Raw genomic sequence first — 16,594 nt, forward strand, 5'->3', positions numbered from 1 at the left:
GGGCAACAGAGTGAGACTCTCCGTCTCAAAAAAAAAAAAGGACCCTCCAATGAACTTTCCTGAAGGGACCCCACCCCCAACCCACAGCCAGCCTCCCAGCCTACCCAGATCTGCAGCTTGATCCTCTTGTCATGGCGGTAGACGGTCTTGACCTTGAAGTCAATGCCCACGGTGCTGACGAAGGCGGGCGTGAAGGAGTCGTCCGCGTATCGGAACAGGAAGGAAGTCTTGCCCACGCTGCTGTTGCCTATCAGTAGCAGTTTGAACATATAGTCGAAGTTCTGATCTGCTGCATCCCGTGGGCCTGCCGGGGGGTCTCCAGCTGATGCCATCTTGGCACTAGCCTCCCGGGACAGGGAGACCTGAAATCCTCAGGGAGAGGAGACAGGCGTCCTGCATGGGAATCAAACACCAACAACAGCTCCTGTGGATGCACCAGGCCTGAATTCAAATCTCAGCTCGGCCACTTGGAGGCCATGTGATGCTGGATGCATTGCTTGCCCCCTCTAGACCTCAATGTCCTCTTCTGCAAAATGGGATGTTTCCCATAGTCCCTTCCTGAAAGAGTAGTTAGTTGTGAGCCTAAAATGAGTTTCTTTCTTCTCTTTTTTTAGAGACAATATCTCGCTCTGTTGCCTGAGGCTGGAGCGCAGTGGCGTGATCATAGCTCACTGCAGTCTTGACCTCCTGGGCTCAAGCGATCCTCCTGCCTCAGCCTCCCAAGTAGCTGGGACTACAGACATGCCACCACATCAGGCTAATTAAAAAAAAAAAAATTGTAGAGATGGGGTCTCACTATGTTGCCCATGCTGGTTTCAAACTCCTCTGCTCAAGCAGTCCTCCTGCCTCAGCCTTCCAATGTGCTAGGATTACAGGCATGAGCCACCGTGCCCGACCTAAAATGTGTTTCTTTATTCATTCAACAAATGCTTCCTCTCTGCCAGGCCCTGTTCCCTGTGGAGATGCAGCTGGGAATAGGACAAGAAAAAGTCCATCCTCGGGTGGTCACGTTCCTTCCAGTGGGAAGGTATTAACACACATAACGGTCATTAGACAGTGCCTGGTAGACAGCTGGGGCACAAAAACAGTGACTGCTGTTTAATCTTCACACCCTGTGGTGTAACTGAGTCTTTATTGGGGTGGAGGGTGGGGAGACCTTTCCTGTCTGGAAACCCAGAGGCCTAGCAAAGGGTTCAAGTGCAAGGCCCAGGGTAAGGGGCTCCGGCCGCTGCAGAACTAGATTCTGGAGAAGGCGCAGGTGTGGACTTCGCCCCCGCGCGTCCACCTGGTGTGGCCCAGGTGTAAGCTGGAATGGGGAGGGGAGGGGAGGGGAGGACCTGCCAGCTGGATAAGCTGGATAGAGCCCCCGACTAAGGCTTGGGTGTTGACTTTGGCAGGTGTCAGCCCCTGGGGCGCCTGCCCTACCCTAACTCATGCCAAATACAGCCCTTCTCTGAGTTGCAAGGGGAAGGGGTTTTCTACGTACCGGGCCCAGGTTTAAAGTCCAGTTCTACCCCCTAAATGGGTACTGCCATTTTCTATTTGTCAAAGGGGCCGGGCCTGTCTCCTGCCCAAGGCTGACTCACTCCAGCCCCAGTCCACGGAGGCAGGATTGAGAGTCCTTATATCCAAGGAAACCATCCCAGTCACTTAATTAACACAAATCCCACCACCACAACCACTGCCGCCCACCCCTGGTCTTTCCAGGCAATCTGTCCCATAGCTAGGCTCCTTGAATCTGCCCCCACTCCAACATGCTGCTTCATCCGGGCCCATGATGCTCCCTCAACCCTCATAACCTCTCCCAGGCCTCAGTTTCCCCAGCCGTCTATGGCCGCTGCGGGAACCGCACAGACAGGCTGCAGAAGGCCTGGATGCAGGCAGGGCAGAGGCAGAGAAAGCCCTGGCACAGCTATTTCTCAATCGCCTTTGGGGCTTTTTTCCATTTTAAACGAGGACCCAACCGGCCCCACCCCGTGTTCCAGGAGAACGAGTTTAAGGAGGGGAAGAGAAGAGGCAGGAAACCTTTCCCCACGCAGGGCAGGGCCGCAAGGCTGGGGCCCCCACCTCCCCCAGCCTCAGCTCACCTGTGTGGCAGTCGGTCCCGCCTCTTTCTAACCATCTGCCGACCCTCCCTCAAGCCTGGCCCTGGAGGGCTCACCTCTGTCCCCCTTCACTATATTCGGGGCGCCCCAGCCAGTGCAGGTGGACTCAGGAGCTTCCCCCATCACCATATGGTCCCAACGCCTGTCCCCAGCTGGGCTCTCTGCCCCGCCCGCGCCCCATCAGCGCTTCCCAAGTGCCCAGCTGGGTGGGGGCGAGGGCAGAGGCGTTCCCCGCAGCCCCGCCTTTGTTCCCCAGGCCCCCTACCCTCCTCCCAAACCCCTGTACCCCACAGACCTGCTCGAATGCGGAAGGGCGGGGCAGGCTGCGCTCCTTCCCAGGGGTGACCTCGCGTAAGGGGCGCCGCCCGCAGGGATTCCGCCTTTGAACTCTCTGCGGCCTGGCCCTGGCCGCGACCCCGGCCCCGCAGCCGCCGAAGCCACAGCCTGCAGCCACCCGGATCCCGCGCGGGCTCCGCCCAGGAGGCGGAGGAGGGGCCGTTCCCGGAGCGGGGGATGGGGGAGGACGGAGCGGGGCCGAGTCTTGGGCGGGGCTTACAGAAAGCGGGTGGGAGGGGCTGGAAGCTCCACCGAGCATCTAGAGCCCGTCCTAGCCAAGCAACAGCTCATTTTACCAACTGCGTGTAAAGAGCTCCTACTATACGCATGGCTGTTAAAAGCACGGAGTCTGGGGCCTGGTTCGAGTCCCAGCTCCACCACGTTCTAGTCTTGTGGCTTTGGACGCGTTACTTAACCTCTTTGAGCCTCAGTTTCCCCATCTGTCAAGTAGCTCATAGCAAGAGTACCCAACCTCACTGAGTTGTGGGAGGATTCTGATCTGAGTTAGTGTTTGTCAAGTGCAATGCCGGCCTTAAAGTAGGCTAGGCCAGGCGCGGTGGCCTGTAATAACAGCAGTTTGGGAGGCCGAGGCAGGAGAATCACTTGAGGCCAGGAGTTTGAGACCAGCCTGAGCATCATAAGGAGACCTCATCTCTACTAAAAATAACAAAAATTAGCCAGGTGTGGTGGCATGCGTCTGGAACCCCAGCTACTTGGGAGGCTGAGGCGGGAGGATTGCTGGAGAGATGGAGGCTGCAGTGAGCCTTGATGGCACCACAGCACTCCAGCCTGGGCAACAGAGCAAGACCCTGTTTCAAATAAATAAAAATAAATGAGGGCTGGGCGCGGTGGCTTATGCCTGTAATTCCAGCACTTTGGGAGGCCGAGGCAGGCAGATCACTTGAGGTCAAGAGTTTGAGACCAGCCTGGCTAACATGGAGAAACCCAGTCTCTAGTAAAAATACGAAAAATTAGCCAGGCATGGTGGCACATGCCTGTAATCCCAGCTACTCAGGAGGCTGAGGCAGGAGAATCACTTGAACCCAGAGGCAGAGATTGCAGTGAGCTGAGATCGCACCACTGCACTCCAGCCTGGGCAACAAAAGAGAAACTCCGTCTCAAAACAAAACAAAACAAAACAAATAATACATATGTCAGTGGTTAACAACATGTCTGGTATACAGCAGGTGCTCAATAAATGGGCATCATTATAGGAGAGGCTTATAGGCTAAAATGGCTGACACTCCAAATCATCATGCTTCATGAATGGGGAACCTGAGGCCCCTGGCTCCACCCTTGCCTGCCCCTCCCCCTGCTTCTCATGGGGGTGAAAAAAAAAGAGACAGCAGCCATTTCTGAAGAAGCATTTATTAGCATGCAGGGCCCATGCTAGAGGCTCCTTATTTCCAGGGCAAGGCCGGCGAGACAGAGCCCATTGCTCACGACGCAGCCCAGATTGCAAAGAGAGGACAGCCCATGGTAGCGGAAGAAATTCTGGCGGAGAGCACTGTATTTGGGGTCCTTCTCTCGCAGCTGGCGGTAGGGATCGGGACCCTGGTGGCTGCCTGGTACCTCCCCACCCAGGCCTCGCTCCTTCTCCACGGTTTGCAGGGCCCACATGGCAGCTGTGGTGCGGGGCTCCAGCCAGCGGGCGTTGACAGTGGCCAGCGTGAGGCTCAGGAACAGCAGGTAAAGCTGGCAGGGACAGCAGAAGAGAAGGTGAGCCGTGCCTGGGAGGCCAGAGAGGCCCTAGGGAGGGGCTTTCTGTATCCTCGACAGCACAGGGGTGGGGGTGGGGACAGCACTGGATCAAAAAGCCTGCCTCCCCCTCTTTCCTTGAACCCAGACTGAGGGGCCCAAAGCAGAGTTCCAGCTCTTCTACTCTGAAACTGGTCGCTCTGAAGGAAAAGCTCTATCCCCACCTCCTCTATTCCCCCCAAAACCTCCCGAGCCTCCTCTCTTCTGATACTCAGACTGGAAGTCCCCAGGGCAGGATCTCCTTCCTCAGTGGCCACAGCCCAGACCCCAGAAGCTGACATTGGACCCACAGAGAGTGAATAAAGTCTTTGAGTGGCTGGGCACAGTGGCTCACGCCTATAGTCCCAGTGCTTTGGGAGGCTGAGGTGGGTGGATCACTTGAGGCCAGGAGTTCAAGACCAGTCTGGGCAACATGGGCAAAACCCCATCTCTACTAAAACTACAAAAATGAGCCAGGTGTGGGGGCTGTCCCCCTGTAATCCCAGCTACTCAGGAGGCTGAGGCATGAGAATTGCTTGAACCCTGGAGGGAGAGGTTGCAGTGAGCCGAGATTGCACCACTGCACTGCAACCTGGATGACAGAACAAGACTCTGTCTCAAAAATAAACAAAACAAAACAAAAAGTCTTTGAAGGCAGGCATGGTGGCTCAAGCCTGTAATCTGTAATCCCGGTGCTTTTAGAGATAGGGGTGGGAGCATCCCTTGAGGCCAGGAGTTCAAGACCAGCCTGAACAAACAACACAGCAAGACCCTCATCTCCTTTTTTTTTTTTTTTTCCCTGAGACTGAGTTTCACTCTTGTTGCCCAGGTTGGAGTGCAATGGCATGAACTCGGCTCACTGCAATCTCCACTTCCCGGATTCAAGTGATTCTCCTGCCTCAGCCTCCCAAATAGCTGGGATTACAGGTGCACGCCACCCAGTTAATTTTTGTAGTTTACTTAGTAGAGACGGGGTTTCACCATGTTGGCCAGGATGGTCTCCATCTCCTGACCTCGTGATCCGCCCACCTCGGCCTCCCAAAGTGCTGGGATTACAGGCGTAAGCCACTGTACCCGGTCTCCCTATTTTTTTAGTTAAGAAAACTGTTTTTGCCATTCTCACATTGCTATAATTCCATCTCTATTTTTTTAAGTATTTGAATAACTTCTGAGCCTGTTTCATTAAAATAAATAAATAAAAGAAAGAAAAAAAAAGTCTGTGAAGTTCTAATTACCCATAATCCCCTCCTGTCTCTATGAGATTATTCTTGAAACACCTGTCGGATCTCACTTGCCCACATCTATAGAACATAACGCAGGCAAGGGAAGGCCAGAGTAGAGAAATCGGAGATGCAGAGATAGTTTCTTGCCTTGTGGCCAGAAAAATGTGTGGAAGGCAGTAGGAAACCGTAAATTCCCGGTTGGGCTGGTTTTTAAACAATAAACTGGGGTCAATGTACCAGCTCAGCTGAGTCACCACAGCTTGGCAGCAGGCCCAGCCAGCGGGAGGAGAGGGAACAGCAGCTATTGGGGAGATGCTGGGGGATAGACAGGGCTGCTGGGGACTGTTGTATAGGCTGTGCACTGCTCAAGGGTATCCAGAGCCCAGCTTTGTATCTACCAGGAAGAAGGGGCTCCCCTCCTCTTCCCTACCCTCCCCTACCCTCCCTTCTCCTTTCCTCTCCTCTCCTCTCCTTTCCTTTTATTTTTTTGAGACAGAGTCTTGCTTTGTCACCTAGGCTGGATTGCAGTGGCGTGATCTTGGCTCACTGCAACCTCTGCCTCCCGGGTTCAAGCAATTCTCCTGCCTCAGCCTCCTGAGTAGCTGGGATTACAGGTTCACACCACCATGCCTGGCTAATTTTTTTGTATTTTTAGTAGAGACGGGGTTTCACCATGTTGGTCAGGCTGGTCTTGAACTCCTGACCTCGTGATCCACCCACCTCGGCTTCCCAAAGTGCTGGGATTACAGGCATGAGCCACCATGCCTGGACTTTTTTTTTTTTTTTTCCCTGGAAAAGGTGTAGCCATAGGCGCTCATTGGGGTCCTGGGAATAAGTCTCCAGAGGGCAGTGGCACTCAAAGTCACGTACCTGGCTGGCCTCCCAGAATGTGAGCTGAGCCCAGGCATGCTGTGAAGCCAAGATGCAGAGGTTGATGAAGGCACAGCCCATGGAGATGTGGAAGTAGAAGGGGAAGAGTTTGCTCTGCGCTAGTCCGAAGGTATGTCGGGGAAGGCCTCGGAAAAGCAGGAAGCCTGCAGGATACGGGGACCACAGGGGTGTTAGAGCACTTACCGCCCTCTTATTTCTGTCCCCACCCCAGGTCCCCATGACATCCAAGCTGAGGGTCCCTACCTGAGACGAAGGTCACCCACATTTGCATGCCCCAGGCACCTGACAAGACCAGTAGATGGACCATCTTAATCAGGCCTCCTAGGTTCCCGCCTTCCTCCATCTTGCAGTCCTGGGAAGGAGGCACCGGGTGGCTCAGAACTTTACCTTTGCCTCGTGCGTGGCCTTCAGACCCTGTGAACCCGCTCGGGGACAGGGTTACGGCCAATCCGGCAGAGATTCTGGCAAAGCAGCCCAGGAATGAGAGTGAGAAAGGCCCAAAGCAGTCAAGGCCCAAAAACAACCCTCGACCCCATCTCTCCAAATGTCAGCCCTCAAGCTCTCAGGCTCTCTGGACCTCAATCTCCATGCCACTTCAGAGGCTCCCAAATTTCAGCCCCAGCAGCTCCAGCTCATAGCCCTAGGTCTTCAGAGATCACTCCACTAATTCTCAAACATCACCCCAGGGATCCAGTTCTGACATCTAAGACCACTTTTCTCATAAAATAATCCCGGATATTAGGTGAAGATCCCCAAAACCCCGAGGAAACCCCAAATCTCATCCCGAGGACACCGATCCCACCGTTAGGAACCAAGACCTCAACCCGCAGCACCCGGATTCCGAGAACAGAGGCGTCGGGGCCAAATGGGCTGAATTCGGTACCTCACTCCCACGCCCCCGGGTGGACAGCGACCCTCCTCCGCCGCGTCCCCTCGTGGGTTTCCCCCAAGAATTCGTCCCGCCTCCCAGCTGAGCCTGAAACCAATCGGATCGTAGATCTGCACCTTTCTATCCCGCCCTCTTGGGTATTGACTAATCGTAGAATCCCCCCCTGGGATCCCGCCCCCTCCACGGGCTTTTATCCAATTACACCGCGGCTACTAAGCGCTGCTGAAGCGTGAAGGCGCCAATGAGGCCTTCAGCTACTCTGGCAGGGGCGGAACTAAAATGCCGGCCACACCCCTCTCTGTGACTCCTTCAGCCTCTGAGCGTTTTAACGCGATGGTGTCCCCGCGGGATCAAACTTCAGCGTCACGGCTGAGGACTGGCTTCGTGGTCCCTGATGGGAGAGCATGAACAGGTGGTATGTGGTAGGTGGGGTTCTGGAGCCTGGCGGGTGCAGAATTCACAACCCAGGGGGCGGAACCAGGATGATGACCCCGCCCCCTCCCTAAATAATTCTCCCAGGAGGGACGCGGAAGCAACAACCGGATGGGACGGGGAGAGAGGAGGCACGACTGGGGACCTAAACTGGCTCCCAAATGCCTCTCCTTTTCCCCTCCAAGCCTCCCAGGCTTCCTATGGTCCCTAAGTCCCAGGTTCTCAGCGTGACATTCCAGAGCAAACACAGCTTCCCATTACTCTATACCAGGCACTGGCATGGATTAATTTATTTAATCACAACATCCCAGTAAGGTGAATGTTATGACATCTCGTTTTTATAGTTGGGGACACTGAGGCAGGGAGAGGTTCAGTAACGAGACCAGTATTACGCAGCTGGAAGGGACAGAGCTAGGATCTGAACCTAGGCCATCTAGCCAGAGAGTTTCCCTGCTTAACCGCCATACTCTGCTGCGCCTGGAAGTGAGGACCTTCCTGAGGCAGTGACTCGCGGAGGGGCAGCTTAGGACATTTCAGGCAGAAGAAAAACGTGTACATCACAGGCTGTGTGTCAAGATACAGTGAATGCTTAGGGGATGCCCGGCACTCAATTAGGTGCTCAGAAAATAGGAGCCTAAAAAAGGATTAAGGAAGATTTTACCGAAGATATGCTGAATAGTGTTTGTTTGTTTGTTTGTGTTTGAGACAGAGTTTCGCTCTTGTTGCCCAGGTTGGAGCACAATGGCATGATCTAGGCTCACTGCAACCTCCGCCTTCGAGGTTCAAGCGACTCTCCTGCCTCAGCCTCCCAAGTAGCTGAGATTACAGGCATGCGCCACCACACCTGGCTAATTTTGTATTTTTAGTAGAGACGAGGTTTCTCCATGTTGGTCAGGCTGGTCTCGAACTCCTGACCTCAGGTGATCCACCTGCCTTGGCCTCCCAAAGTGCTAGGATTACAGGTGTGAGCCACCACGCCCAGCCTGAGTAGAGTTTTGAAGAGCGTGTAGGAGTCTTCCAGGTCGACTGAATCAGGCAGAGGGCCTGGCAAGGGCGACAGAAGAGAAAGGTCTAGAGGATTTGGGGGAAGAGACTGAGTGTGACTCAGGGCAAGGTGCCTTTCACCTAGAAATTCCTCCAGGCAGACCTGCCCCAGATATCTCCATCTGTGCCATATCTGGCTATACTAGAGGGGGAGGGGAGTTGGAAGTGAGACCCAGAGCTCAGCTGTTTCCTGTTCCCAGCCTCTTCTAGCGCAGGCCTGGGCCCCAGTTCAGCTAACATCTATTGAACAGATATGCCCTGCCTCTCCTGCTCACACTCTATGGCTGGCATTCACCTGTGGGGCCAGGTCCAAGTTCCTGGCTTGGCCATCAATACCTTACTGGAGCTGCTCTGCTAACCTCCTGCTGCTTCCTCTTGGACCTCGATTCAGCCATCATGAATTTACCAGCATAGAGCATGTGGTTCCACACCTCCAAGCTTTTGCACATACTATTGCCTGCCAGGAAAGCCCTTCCTTTAAGCCAATGTCAAGGTCCCTTTTTTCTTTGAACTCTTCTGAGGCCTGATTTTTTTCTTTGGGGCCTTCTTGGTCCTTCTCACTGCCCAGCCCAAACTTTGGGGCTGGGATAATCTTTTTTTGTTGTTTTTTATTTCTGGAGACCAAGTCTCACTCTGTTGCCCAGGCTGGAGTGCAGTGGTACAATCTCGGCTCACTGCAACCTCCACCTCCCGGGTTCAAGCGATTCTCCTGCCTCAGCCTCCTGAGTAGCTGGGATTACAGGCGCCCATCGCCACGCCCAGCTAGTTTTTGTATTTTTAGTAGAAATGTGGTTTCACCATGTTGGCCACGCTGGTCTTGAACTCCTGACCTCAAGTGGTCCTCCCGCCTTGGCCTCCCAAAGTGCTGGGATTACAGGCGTGAGCCATCACTGCTGGCTGCGCCTAGCCTTGGGATCATCTTTCATCCAGCTTTGGCTCCTACCATAACTGAGAAGCCTTGAGTTTAGGGCTGAGGCCTCTCTGGCATGTCAGGGAGGGTCTGGGGGCACTGGGGACATGGGGACTTATCTCAAAGCAGCCCCTGCTTCCCTACTCACAGCGACCCTCTTTTGGCCGGCCTACCCCGGGACCCTGACTACTCTGCGTCCTGCCTCTACTCACCTCCCTCATCCTCCAGTGTGTGTTTGCCTGCTAACGTGAAGTGTGACAAGTACTGGGGTTCGTTGGGGGGCTGCCATAGGGCTGGGGACACTGGGAGGGGCTGGGAATGTGAGGAGTGCCCTGCATTGTCCCTCAAGGAAGCCCTCACCCCTAGGCTTTTCCTCGGACAAGGCTCTGGAGCGTACAGCTCACTGGTCCAGAACCCCAGAGCCAGAGACCTTGGGACGTCCTGCTTCTGGGGACACAGTGAAGAGTGCAGACTGCAGGCCAGGGTGGGGCTCGGGGCCTCTGCCACATGAGGCTACCCCCTCCCCCAATCCAGACCTGCAGAAGGAGTGCTGTAATGACCAGGATGTTTTGAAGAGGCATCACAACGTAGCTAAGGTCACCCCCACCCGGGAAACCCCTTCAATGCCAAAAACCACTGCAATCTACTGCTGTGGGGCTTAGGGAAGGGGCTGTAGGGCAGAGGGACTCCCATGAACACATCCACTGTGTTTCTTCAGCACCTAGAACAGCGCCTGGCACTCAGCAGGCCCTCACTAAGCAAGTCTTGAATGGAGGAAGAAATGGATGGAAAGAAAGAGTGTGGTTGTGTGTCTTCCATGGGGATTTGACTGTGATTGTCTCTCAGCCACATAAGTGCACTTCTGAGCAAGTGTAGTATGTGTAGCCCAAGGGGGAGGTGCATGAATATGCCCGGAGTGGAGCTTTGCCTGTACTTGTGGTTTGGGACACCCAGAACCGAGGAGATCCAACTTTTGTCCAGCCCTCCAAACTGGGTTGAGGTTAGCAAGCAGGCAGCTCAGGGACAAATTTCTCCTCCCATCTCATCTCTCTTCCCTAGAAGCCCTTGGAGACCAGCTCCTCCAAAGTCAAAGGTGAGAAATCTTTTCAACGAAACTGTGTGGGGAAGACCTGCTGGTTTCCACCTCTACCCTCTGCCCCAGCATCAGCTGACCCCCTGCCATGGTCACCCATTCACTCCTGCCCAAGACTGAGTGGGACCCTGTTCCATATCTTACCCCCGTCCCTACTGCTACTCTGAGCCTCTGCTGACCTCTGCCCTGCCCTTGCCCCAGACCCCACCCCTTACAGCCCTGGCTCACCCTGTCCTCTGCCCACAGCCAAGACCATTGTGATGATTCCCGACTCCCAGAAGCTCCTGCGATGTGAACTTGAGTCACTCAAGAGCCAGCTACAGGCCCAGACCAAGGTGAACCGCCTTGGCCCTGCCCCCAGCAACCTCTCTTTCTCCTTGTCCTGCCCTCCTTCCTCCCACCCCAAGGCTGACCTCTTTCCCCCAGGCTTTCGAGTTCCTGAACCACTCAGTGACCATGTTGGAGAAGGAGAGCTGCTTGCAGCAAATCAAGATTCAGCAGCTTGAAGGTGAGGACTGGCCAGAAATCAAGGTCAGGCTAGGCCAGGCATGGTGGCTCACACCTGTAATCCCAGCATTTGGGGAGGCCAAAGAGGGTGAATCACTTGAGGTCAGGAGTTTGAGACCAGCCTGGGCAACATGGTGAAACCCCATATCTACTTAAAAAAAAAAAAAAAAAAAAAAAAAGAGGCCCAGTGCGGTGGCTCAAGCCTGCAATCCCAGCACTTTGGGAGGCCGAGACAGGCAGATCACGAGGTCAGGAGATGGAGACCATCCTGGCTAACACGGTAAAACCCCGTCTCTACTAAAAAATACAAAAAAACTAGCCGGGCGAGGTGGCGGGCGCCTGTAGTCTCAGCTACTCGGGGGGCTGAGGCAGGAGAATGGCATGAACCCGGGAGGCGGAGCTTGCAGTGAGCTGAGATCCGGCCACTGCACTCCAGCCTGGGCGACAGAGCGAGACTCTGTCTCAAAAAAAAAAAAAAAAAGAAAGGGAAAAAAAAGGCCGGGTGCGGTCACTCACTGCTGTAATCCCAGCACTTTGGGAAGCCAAGACAGAAGGATCACCTGAGGTCAGGAGTTTGAGACCAGACTGACCAATGTGGTGAAACCCCATCTCTACTAAAAATACAAAAATTAGCCAGGCATGGTGGTGTGCATCTGTAGTCCCAGCCGCTCAGGAGGCTGAGAAAGGAGAATTGCTTTCTGCGAGGCGGAGGTTGCAGTACGCCGAGATGACATCACACCACTGCACTCCAGCCTGGGAGACAAAGCAAGACTCCGTCTCAAAAAAAAAAAAAAAAAAAAAGTCAGGCTGGAAGCTGGTCCTGTTGGGATCAGCTGGGCCAGGCCAGGGTGAGAGAAATTGGGAGAGTCTGGGTTCTGGGTCAAGATTAGGACAAGCTGGGTTCTGGGTGGGATCAGGGCTCAGTCAAGGTCCCACACTCTCTGCAGAGGTGCTGAGCCCCACAGGCCGCCAGGGAGAGAAGGAGAGGCACAAGAGGGGCATGGAGCAGGGCCAGCAGGAGCTGTATGGGGCCCTGGCCCAAGGCCTGCAGGGGCTGGAGAAGACCCTGCGTGACACTGAGGAGGTGCAGCGGGCCCGCACCACTCGCTGCCTGCAGCTGCTGGCCCAGGAAATCCGGGACAGGTGGGGGATGGCGGGAGGGCAGCCTGGAGTCCATGGGAGGGAAGGGAGACCCAGAACTGGGGAATGGAGGCTGGATGGGGGAAATGGCAGGCGCCTGGGGGAGGGGGACTGAGGGATGGTGGAAAGCCTGAGGAACAAGAAGAGGGGATGAGGCCGGGTGTGGTGGTTCATGCCTGTAATCCCAGCACTTTGGGAAGCTAAGATGGGCGGATCACTTGAGGTCAGGAGTTCGAGACCAGCCTGGCCAACATGGTGAAACCCCATCTCTACTAAAAATACAAAAATTAGTCGGGCATGGTGGTGGGTGCCTGTAATTCCAGATACTTGGGAAGCTGAAGCAGGAGAATCACTGGAACCCAGGAGGCAGAGGTTGCAGTGAGCCGAGATCACACCACTGCACTCCAGCCTGGGCGCCTGGGCAACAGAGTGAGACGCTGTCTCAAAAAAAAAAAAAAAAAAAAAAAAGAGGAGAGGAGGAGAGGCTCAGGGGAGACAGGTGGCTTGTGGGGGCGGGGGAGTGGGAAACTGAGAGGCCAGAAGGCAGGGAAGACAGAAAGCTGGAGGTGGGATGGAAAAGGAGGCCAGGGGATCAGAAGGGGGGATGGCAGGAAAGACTGAGAGGACAGAGGCTGGTGGTGTAGAAAGTTGGGGACAGGAGGTGGGGAGGTGGAGGCCAGGTGATAGGAGGCTGAGTGGGGTGGGAGAGGCTGAGAGAATGGGAGGCTGGGGATCAGAAGGAGAGGATGGGGATGAGGGTAGGGGGATTGTAGAAGGGGAGGGAAAAAGGGCAGGGATGTGGGGGGGCACAGAGCTTGGGAGGATGGGTGGAGGGAGGGACATCAGGGGCCAGGCAGGGAGTGCAAGTCTAGGCTGCACTGTCCCCTCAGCAAGAAGTTCCTGTGGGAGGAACTGGAACTGGTGCGGGAGGAGGTGACCTTCATCTATCAGAAGCTCCGTGAGTGCCTGGAGCCCACATCTGGTGGCGGGTGGGGGGTGGGGTTCCTTCTTCAGCCCCCCGTCCCCCTGAGCCCCCTCCCTCCACAGAGGCGCAGGAGGATGAGATCTCAGAGAACCTGGTGAACATTCAGAAAATGCAGAAAACGCAGGTGAAATGCCGCAAAGTGAGTGCAGGAGATGGGGACCCTGGGGAAGAGTGGGAGACAGAGGGATGGGGATTTCAGCCAGCTTCCACCATGAGATTGGAGCCTGGATTCAAATCTCAGCTCTGCCACTCACTGCTGCGTGACTGTGGGCAAGTCACTTGACCTCTCTGAGCCTCAGTTTCTTCATCTGTATAATGGGTGTAATAATAATTCATCTTGGCTGGGTGCGGTGGCTCATGCCTGTAATCCCAGCACTTTGGGAGACTGAAGTGGGTGGATCACCCGAGGTCAGAAGTTCGAGACCAGCCTGGCCAACATGATGAAACCCCGTCTCTAATAAAAATACAAAAATTACCCGGGTATGGTGGCGTGTGCCTGTAATCCCAGCTACTCAGGAGACAGAGGATGGAGAATCGCTTGAACCCAGGAGGCGGAGGTTACAGTGAGCCAAAATCATGCCATTGCACTCTACCCTGGGCAAAAAGAGCAAAACTCCATCTTAAAAAATAAAGAAAAAGAAAAAGAAAATTCATCTTGTTGGGTGCTGTGGCTCATGCCTGTTATCTCAGCACTTTGGGAGGCTGAGGTGGGTGGACTGCTTGAGCCCAGAAGTTCAAGACCAGCCTAGGCAACATGATAAAACCCTGTCTCTACAAAAAAACAAAACAAAACAAACAAACAAAAAAAAATGAAACAAGAGGGTGTGGTGGCACATGCCTGTAGACCTAGCTACTCAGAAGGCTGAGGTAGGGGGATCGCTTGAGCCTTGGAGGTTCAGGGTGCATTGGGCCCTGATAGTACTGCACTCTAGCCTGGGCGACAGAGTGAGACCCTGTCTCAAAAAAAGACAAAAAACAAAAACAAAACAAAAAGCCCCACTCATCCCTACCTGATCAGGTGTCTGTATTAGCTGAGTATTATGCACTTGAATGCAGCCTGGCATATACTAAGTGCTATATAGTGGTCACTTTTTACTATTGTCATCATTATTTATTTTGTTTTGTTTTTTGAGACAGAGTTTCGTGCTTGTCACCCAGGCTGGAGTACAATGGTGCGATCTCAACTCACTGCAACCTTCACCTCCCGGGTTCGAGCAATTCTCCTGCCTCAGCCTCCTGAGTAGCTGGGATTACAGGCGCCCACCACCATACCCAGCAAACTTTTTGTATTTTTAGTAGAGATGGGGTTTCACCATGTTAGCCAGGATGGTCTCAATCTCCTGACCTCGTGATCCGCCTGCCTCAGCCTCCCAAAGTGCTGGGATTACAGGCATGAGCCACTGCGCCCGGCGCTATTGTCATTATTATGATGATTGCCGTTCTCTCATCCGTCCCCACCCCAGATCCTGACCAAGATGAAGCAGCAGGGTCATGAGACAACTGCCTGGCCGGAGACTGAAGAGATACCGCAGGGAGCCAGTGGCTGCTGGAAGGATGACCTCCAGAAGGAACTGAGTGATATATGGTGATGCTCAGCCGTCAGTCTGACCCCCAACCCTCATCTGAACCTCTTCCCCCAGCGGGATCTGGCAGTGACCACCAGAATCTGGAGCCCACCTGAGTCCAGACCTCCCTCACCCCCCAGGACTCACCCCCACCACGGCCCCCAACCTTAGCCCTACTGCTGTCCACACCCTGAGCAGTCTGGAGTCTCCCAGGGCCCCCAGCTCCTCATCTTCCTGCAGGTCTGCTGTGCACGTGCTGCAGAACTCCATAGACGGCCTCACCATGTGCTCGGGGGCCCGTCCCAAGGCCTCAAGCCTCAGGGGTGAGGGAGACTGAGAATTGCTTAAGGGTGGGAGGTCATTGTGTAGCTTCACTCAGGGGGACTATGTTCAGAGAGCCTATTTGGGAGTCACATCTGTTGGGTGTTATTCTATGGTCACATTAAGTAGTGTTCTGAGGTCACATTAAGGAGTCACTGGAGGTTTCATCCAGGAGTCATTCATGGTCACATTCAGTCACTTGGATCTTATAGGAGTCCACGGGGACTCCATGCAGTAGCTCATGCCTGTAATCCTAATATTTTGGGAGACCAAGGTGGGAGGATTACTTGAGTCTAGGAGTTTGAGGCCAGCCTGGGCAACACAGTGAGACCCCATCTCTTCAAAAAATGTAAAAACTAGCTGGGTGATGGTGTACCTGAAGCTGAGCATGCCTGTAGTCTCAGCTACTCAGGAGACTGAGAAAGAAGGACCGCTTGAGCCTGGGAGGTCGAGGCTGCAGTGAGCCGTAATCGCGCCACTGCACTGCAGCCTGGGCAACAGAGCGGGACCCCATCTCAGAAAAAAGTGTCAGTCAGGTAAAATTCAAGGGTCATTGAAGTCATAATTTGGTGTCACATTAGATCACATTCAAGGGACTTGGGGGTCATGGTTTAAGTATCAGTGACGTATACTATGAAGGGACACAGGGCCTATGTTTGGGGGTTACTCAAGGGTCACATTCAGGGTACCTATCCCTCCTGCAGGCCATAAGGGGCACCGGTGCCTGAGCCCTCCACTCGCCTCCTGGGACTCTGACTCCGACTCTGACCAGGACCTCTCCCAGCCACCTTTCAGCAAGAGCTGCCGCTCCTTCCCACCCGGTGCAGATCCTCCCCAGTCCCCCCCTCCACCCATTTCCCTCCTGACCTGCCCTTGACTCCCACAGTTTAGACCCTTGGAACAGGCCCAGATCCCGATCTGGGCATGAGATCCCTGACCTGCAGCCCCGGAGTCCCCTGGACCTGGCCAGGCCCTGACCCACCCTCTCTCTCCACAGCTTGAGCAGCCGGGACTGCTCTCCCTGAAGACCCCTCCAGAGAGAAAATAAACTAGCCGAAACCCTCCTCTAGCCCGGACTGTCAGTCCTGCTGCTTCCTGTGCCTAGGAATCCCCCTGCCCTCCCAGTTTACTCCTCATTGGTGGGGGGGAGGGGTGTAAAGACCCCAGGGGCCATTCGGGATGTGTGGGCTTGGAATCAGGGGACATTTGAAGCCAGATTTAATATATGATAAGGCAAGGAGTCATTCTGTCCAGATATGAGAGGCCAGACAGACTTCCACACTGGCCACAGAGCCTTCCTTTCTGGGGGGCCCTGGCGAATGGGGAAACTGAGGCCCAGAGAGGGAGGGGCGCAGCCCAGGGACATGCTCTGAAGCCCTGCCCTCCTATTACCCTCGGAGCCCCGCCCACCCCAGG

The 16,594-nt window shown here is 54.6% G+C and overlaps 3 protein-coding genes and 2 long non-coding RNA genes across 58 annotated transcripts in view; 3 read left to right on the forward strand and 2 right to left on the reverse strand.

The window, feature by feature from the left end:
• LOC144336666 (uncharacterized) overlaps positions 1-393 on the forward strand; it is a 2,557-nt gene extending 2,164 nt beyond the window's left edge. The window contains exon 3 of the long non-coding RNA XR_013408924.1: positions 1-393. This exon is cut by the window's left edge and continues 117 nt beyond it. This is a non-coding gene — a long non-coding RNA (uncharacterized LOC144336666).
• The window catches only part of LOC144336671 (uncharacterized), a 10,624-nt gene extending 8,057 nt beyond the window's left edge, over positions 1-2,567 (forward strand). The window contains exon 3 of the long non-coding RNA XR_013408929.1: positions 1,089-2,567. This is a non-coding gene — a long non-coding RNA (uncharacterized LOC144336671). The remainder of the gene's footprint in view (positions 1-1,088) is intronic.
• The window catches only part of RAB3D (RAB3D, member RAS oncogene family), a 20,340-nt gene extending 17,741 nt beyond the window's left edge, over positions 1-2,599 (reverse strand). For 2 of the 4 annotated variants that reach the window (XR_013408661.1, XM_077976473.1), the window contains exons 1-2: positions 2,401-2,579; positions 105-424 (exon numbers count right to left, since the gene is read on the reverse strand). Coding sequence is in view for 2 of the 4 variants with exons in the window: in XM_077976473.1 (XP_077832599.1) it covers positions 105-332 (228 nt within the window). In the remaining 2 variants the exon portion in view is untranslated. 4 annotated transcript variants of the gene reach the window in all.
• Positions 2,600-3,789: 1,190 nt separating this feature from the next.
• TMEM205 (transmembrane protein 205) lies at positions 3,790-7,235 on the reverse strand. Of its 7 annotated transcripts, none has more exons than XM_001104593.5 (4): positions 7,176-7,235; positions 6,536-6,644; positions 6,272-6,435; positions 3,794-4,136 (listed from the first exon to the last, which is right to left on the reverse strand). In XM_001104593.5, exons 2-4 carry the CDS (start codon positions 6,633-6,635, stop codon positions 3,831-3,833), a joined length of 570 nt encoding a protein of 189 aa, XP_001104593.1. In that variant the 5' UTR covers positions 6,636-6,644; positions 7,176-7,235; the 3' UTR covers positions 3,794-3,830. The 7 variants fall into 7 exon arrangements, with proteins under 7 accessions (NP_001181752.1, XP_001104593.1, XP_001104745.1 ...); XM_001104745.5 differs by having other exon boundaries at positions 6,536-6,753; XM_015122918.3 differs by having other exon boundaries at positions 7,111-7,235.
• Positions 7,236-7,471: 236 nt separating this feature from the next.
• CCDC159 (coiled-coil domain containing 159) lies at positions 7,472-16,247 on the forward strand. Of its 45 annotated transcripts, none has more exons than XR_013408943.1 (14): positions 7,472-7,607; positions 9,718-9,836; positions 9,934-10,163; positions 10,627-10,660; positions 10,907-10,995; positions 11,087-11,168; positions 12,115-12,310; positions 12,631-12,736; positions 13,198-13,265; positions 13,355-13,431; positions 14,756-14,877; positions 15,098-15,180; positions 15,883-15,999; positions 16,176-16,247. XR_013408943.1 is itself a non-coding variant. In XM_077977463.1 (13 exons), the coding sequence occupies exons 1-13, from the start codon at positions 7,576-7,578 to the stop codon at positions 16,178-16,180; spliced, it is 1,254 nt and encodes a 417-aa protein (XP_077833589.1). In that variant the 5' UTR covers positions 7,472-7,575; the 3' UTR covers positions 16,181-16,247. The 45 variants fall into 45 exon arrangements, 39 of the variants coding, with proteins under 39 accessions (XP_077833589.1, XP_077833590.1, XP_077833613.1 ...); XR_013408945.1 differs by having other exon boundaries at positions 7,472-7,596; XR_013408940.1 differs by lacking the exon at positions 12,631-12,736 and having other exon boundaries at positions 14,998-15,180.
• Positions 16,248-16,594: the final 347 nt, after the last annotated feature.

This window comes from Macaca mulatta, chromosome 19 (assembly GCF_049350105.2).
Source record: "Macaca mulatta isolate MMU2019108-1 chromosome 19, T2T-MMU8v2.0, whole genome shotgun sequence".
In the NCBI taxonomy this organism is placed as follows: Eukaryota; Metazoa; Chordata; class Mammalia; order Primates; family Cercopithecidae; genus Macaca; species Macaca mulatta.

Excerpts from the sequence above, each read along its gene's own strand:
- TMEM205 (NM_001194823.2), bottom strand. The coding sequence starts at position 6,635 with ATGGAGGAAGGCGGGAACCTAGGAGGCCTGATTAAGATGGTCCATCTA. Across the intron at positions 6,436-6,535 it reads GTGGGTGACCTTCGTCTCAG|GCTTCCTGCTTTTCCGAGGC; the intron begins GTAGGGACCCTC and ends CGTATCCTGCAG. Across the intron at positions 4,137-6,271 it reads CATTCTGGGAGGCCAGCCAG|CTTTACCTGCTGTTCCTGAG; the intron begins GTACGTGACTTT and ends TGTCCCTGCCAG.
- CCDC159 (XM_077977462.1), top strand. The coding sequence starts at position 7,576 with ATGGGAGAGCATGAACAGGTGGTATGTGGTAG. Across the intron at positions 10,164-10,626 it reads GGCATCACAACGTAGCTAAG|AAGCCCTTGGAGACCAGCTC; the intron begins GTCACCCCCACC and ends TCTCTTCCCTAG. Across the intron at positions 13,432-14,755 it reads CGCAGGTGAAATGCCGCAAA|ATCCTGACCAAGATGAAGCA; the intron begins GTGAGTGCAGGA and ends TCCCCACCCCAG.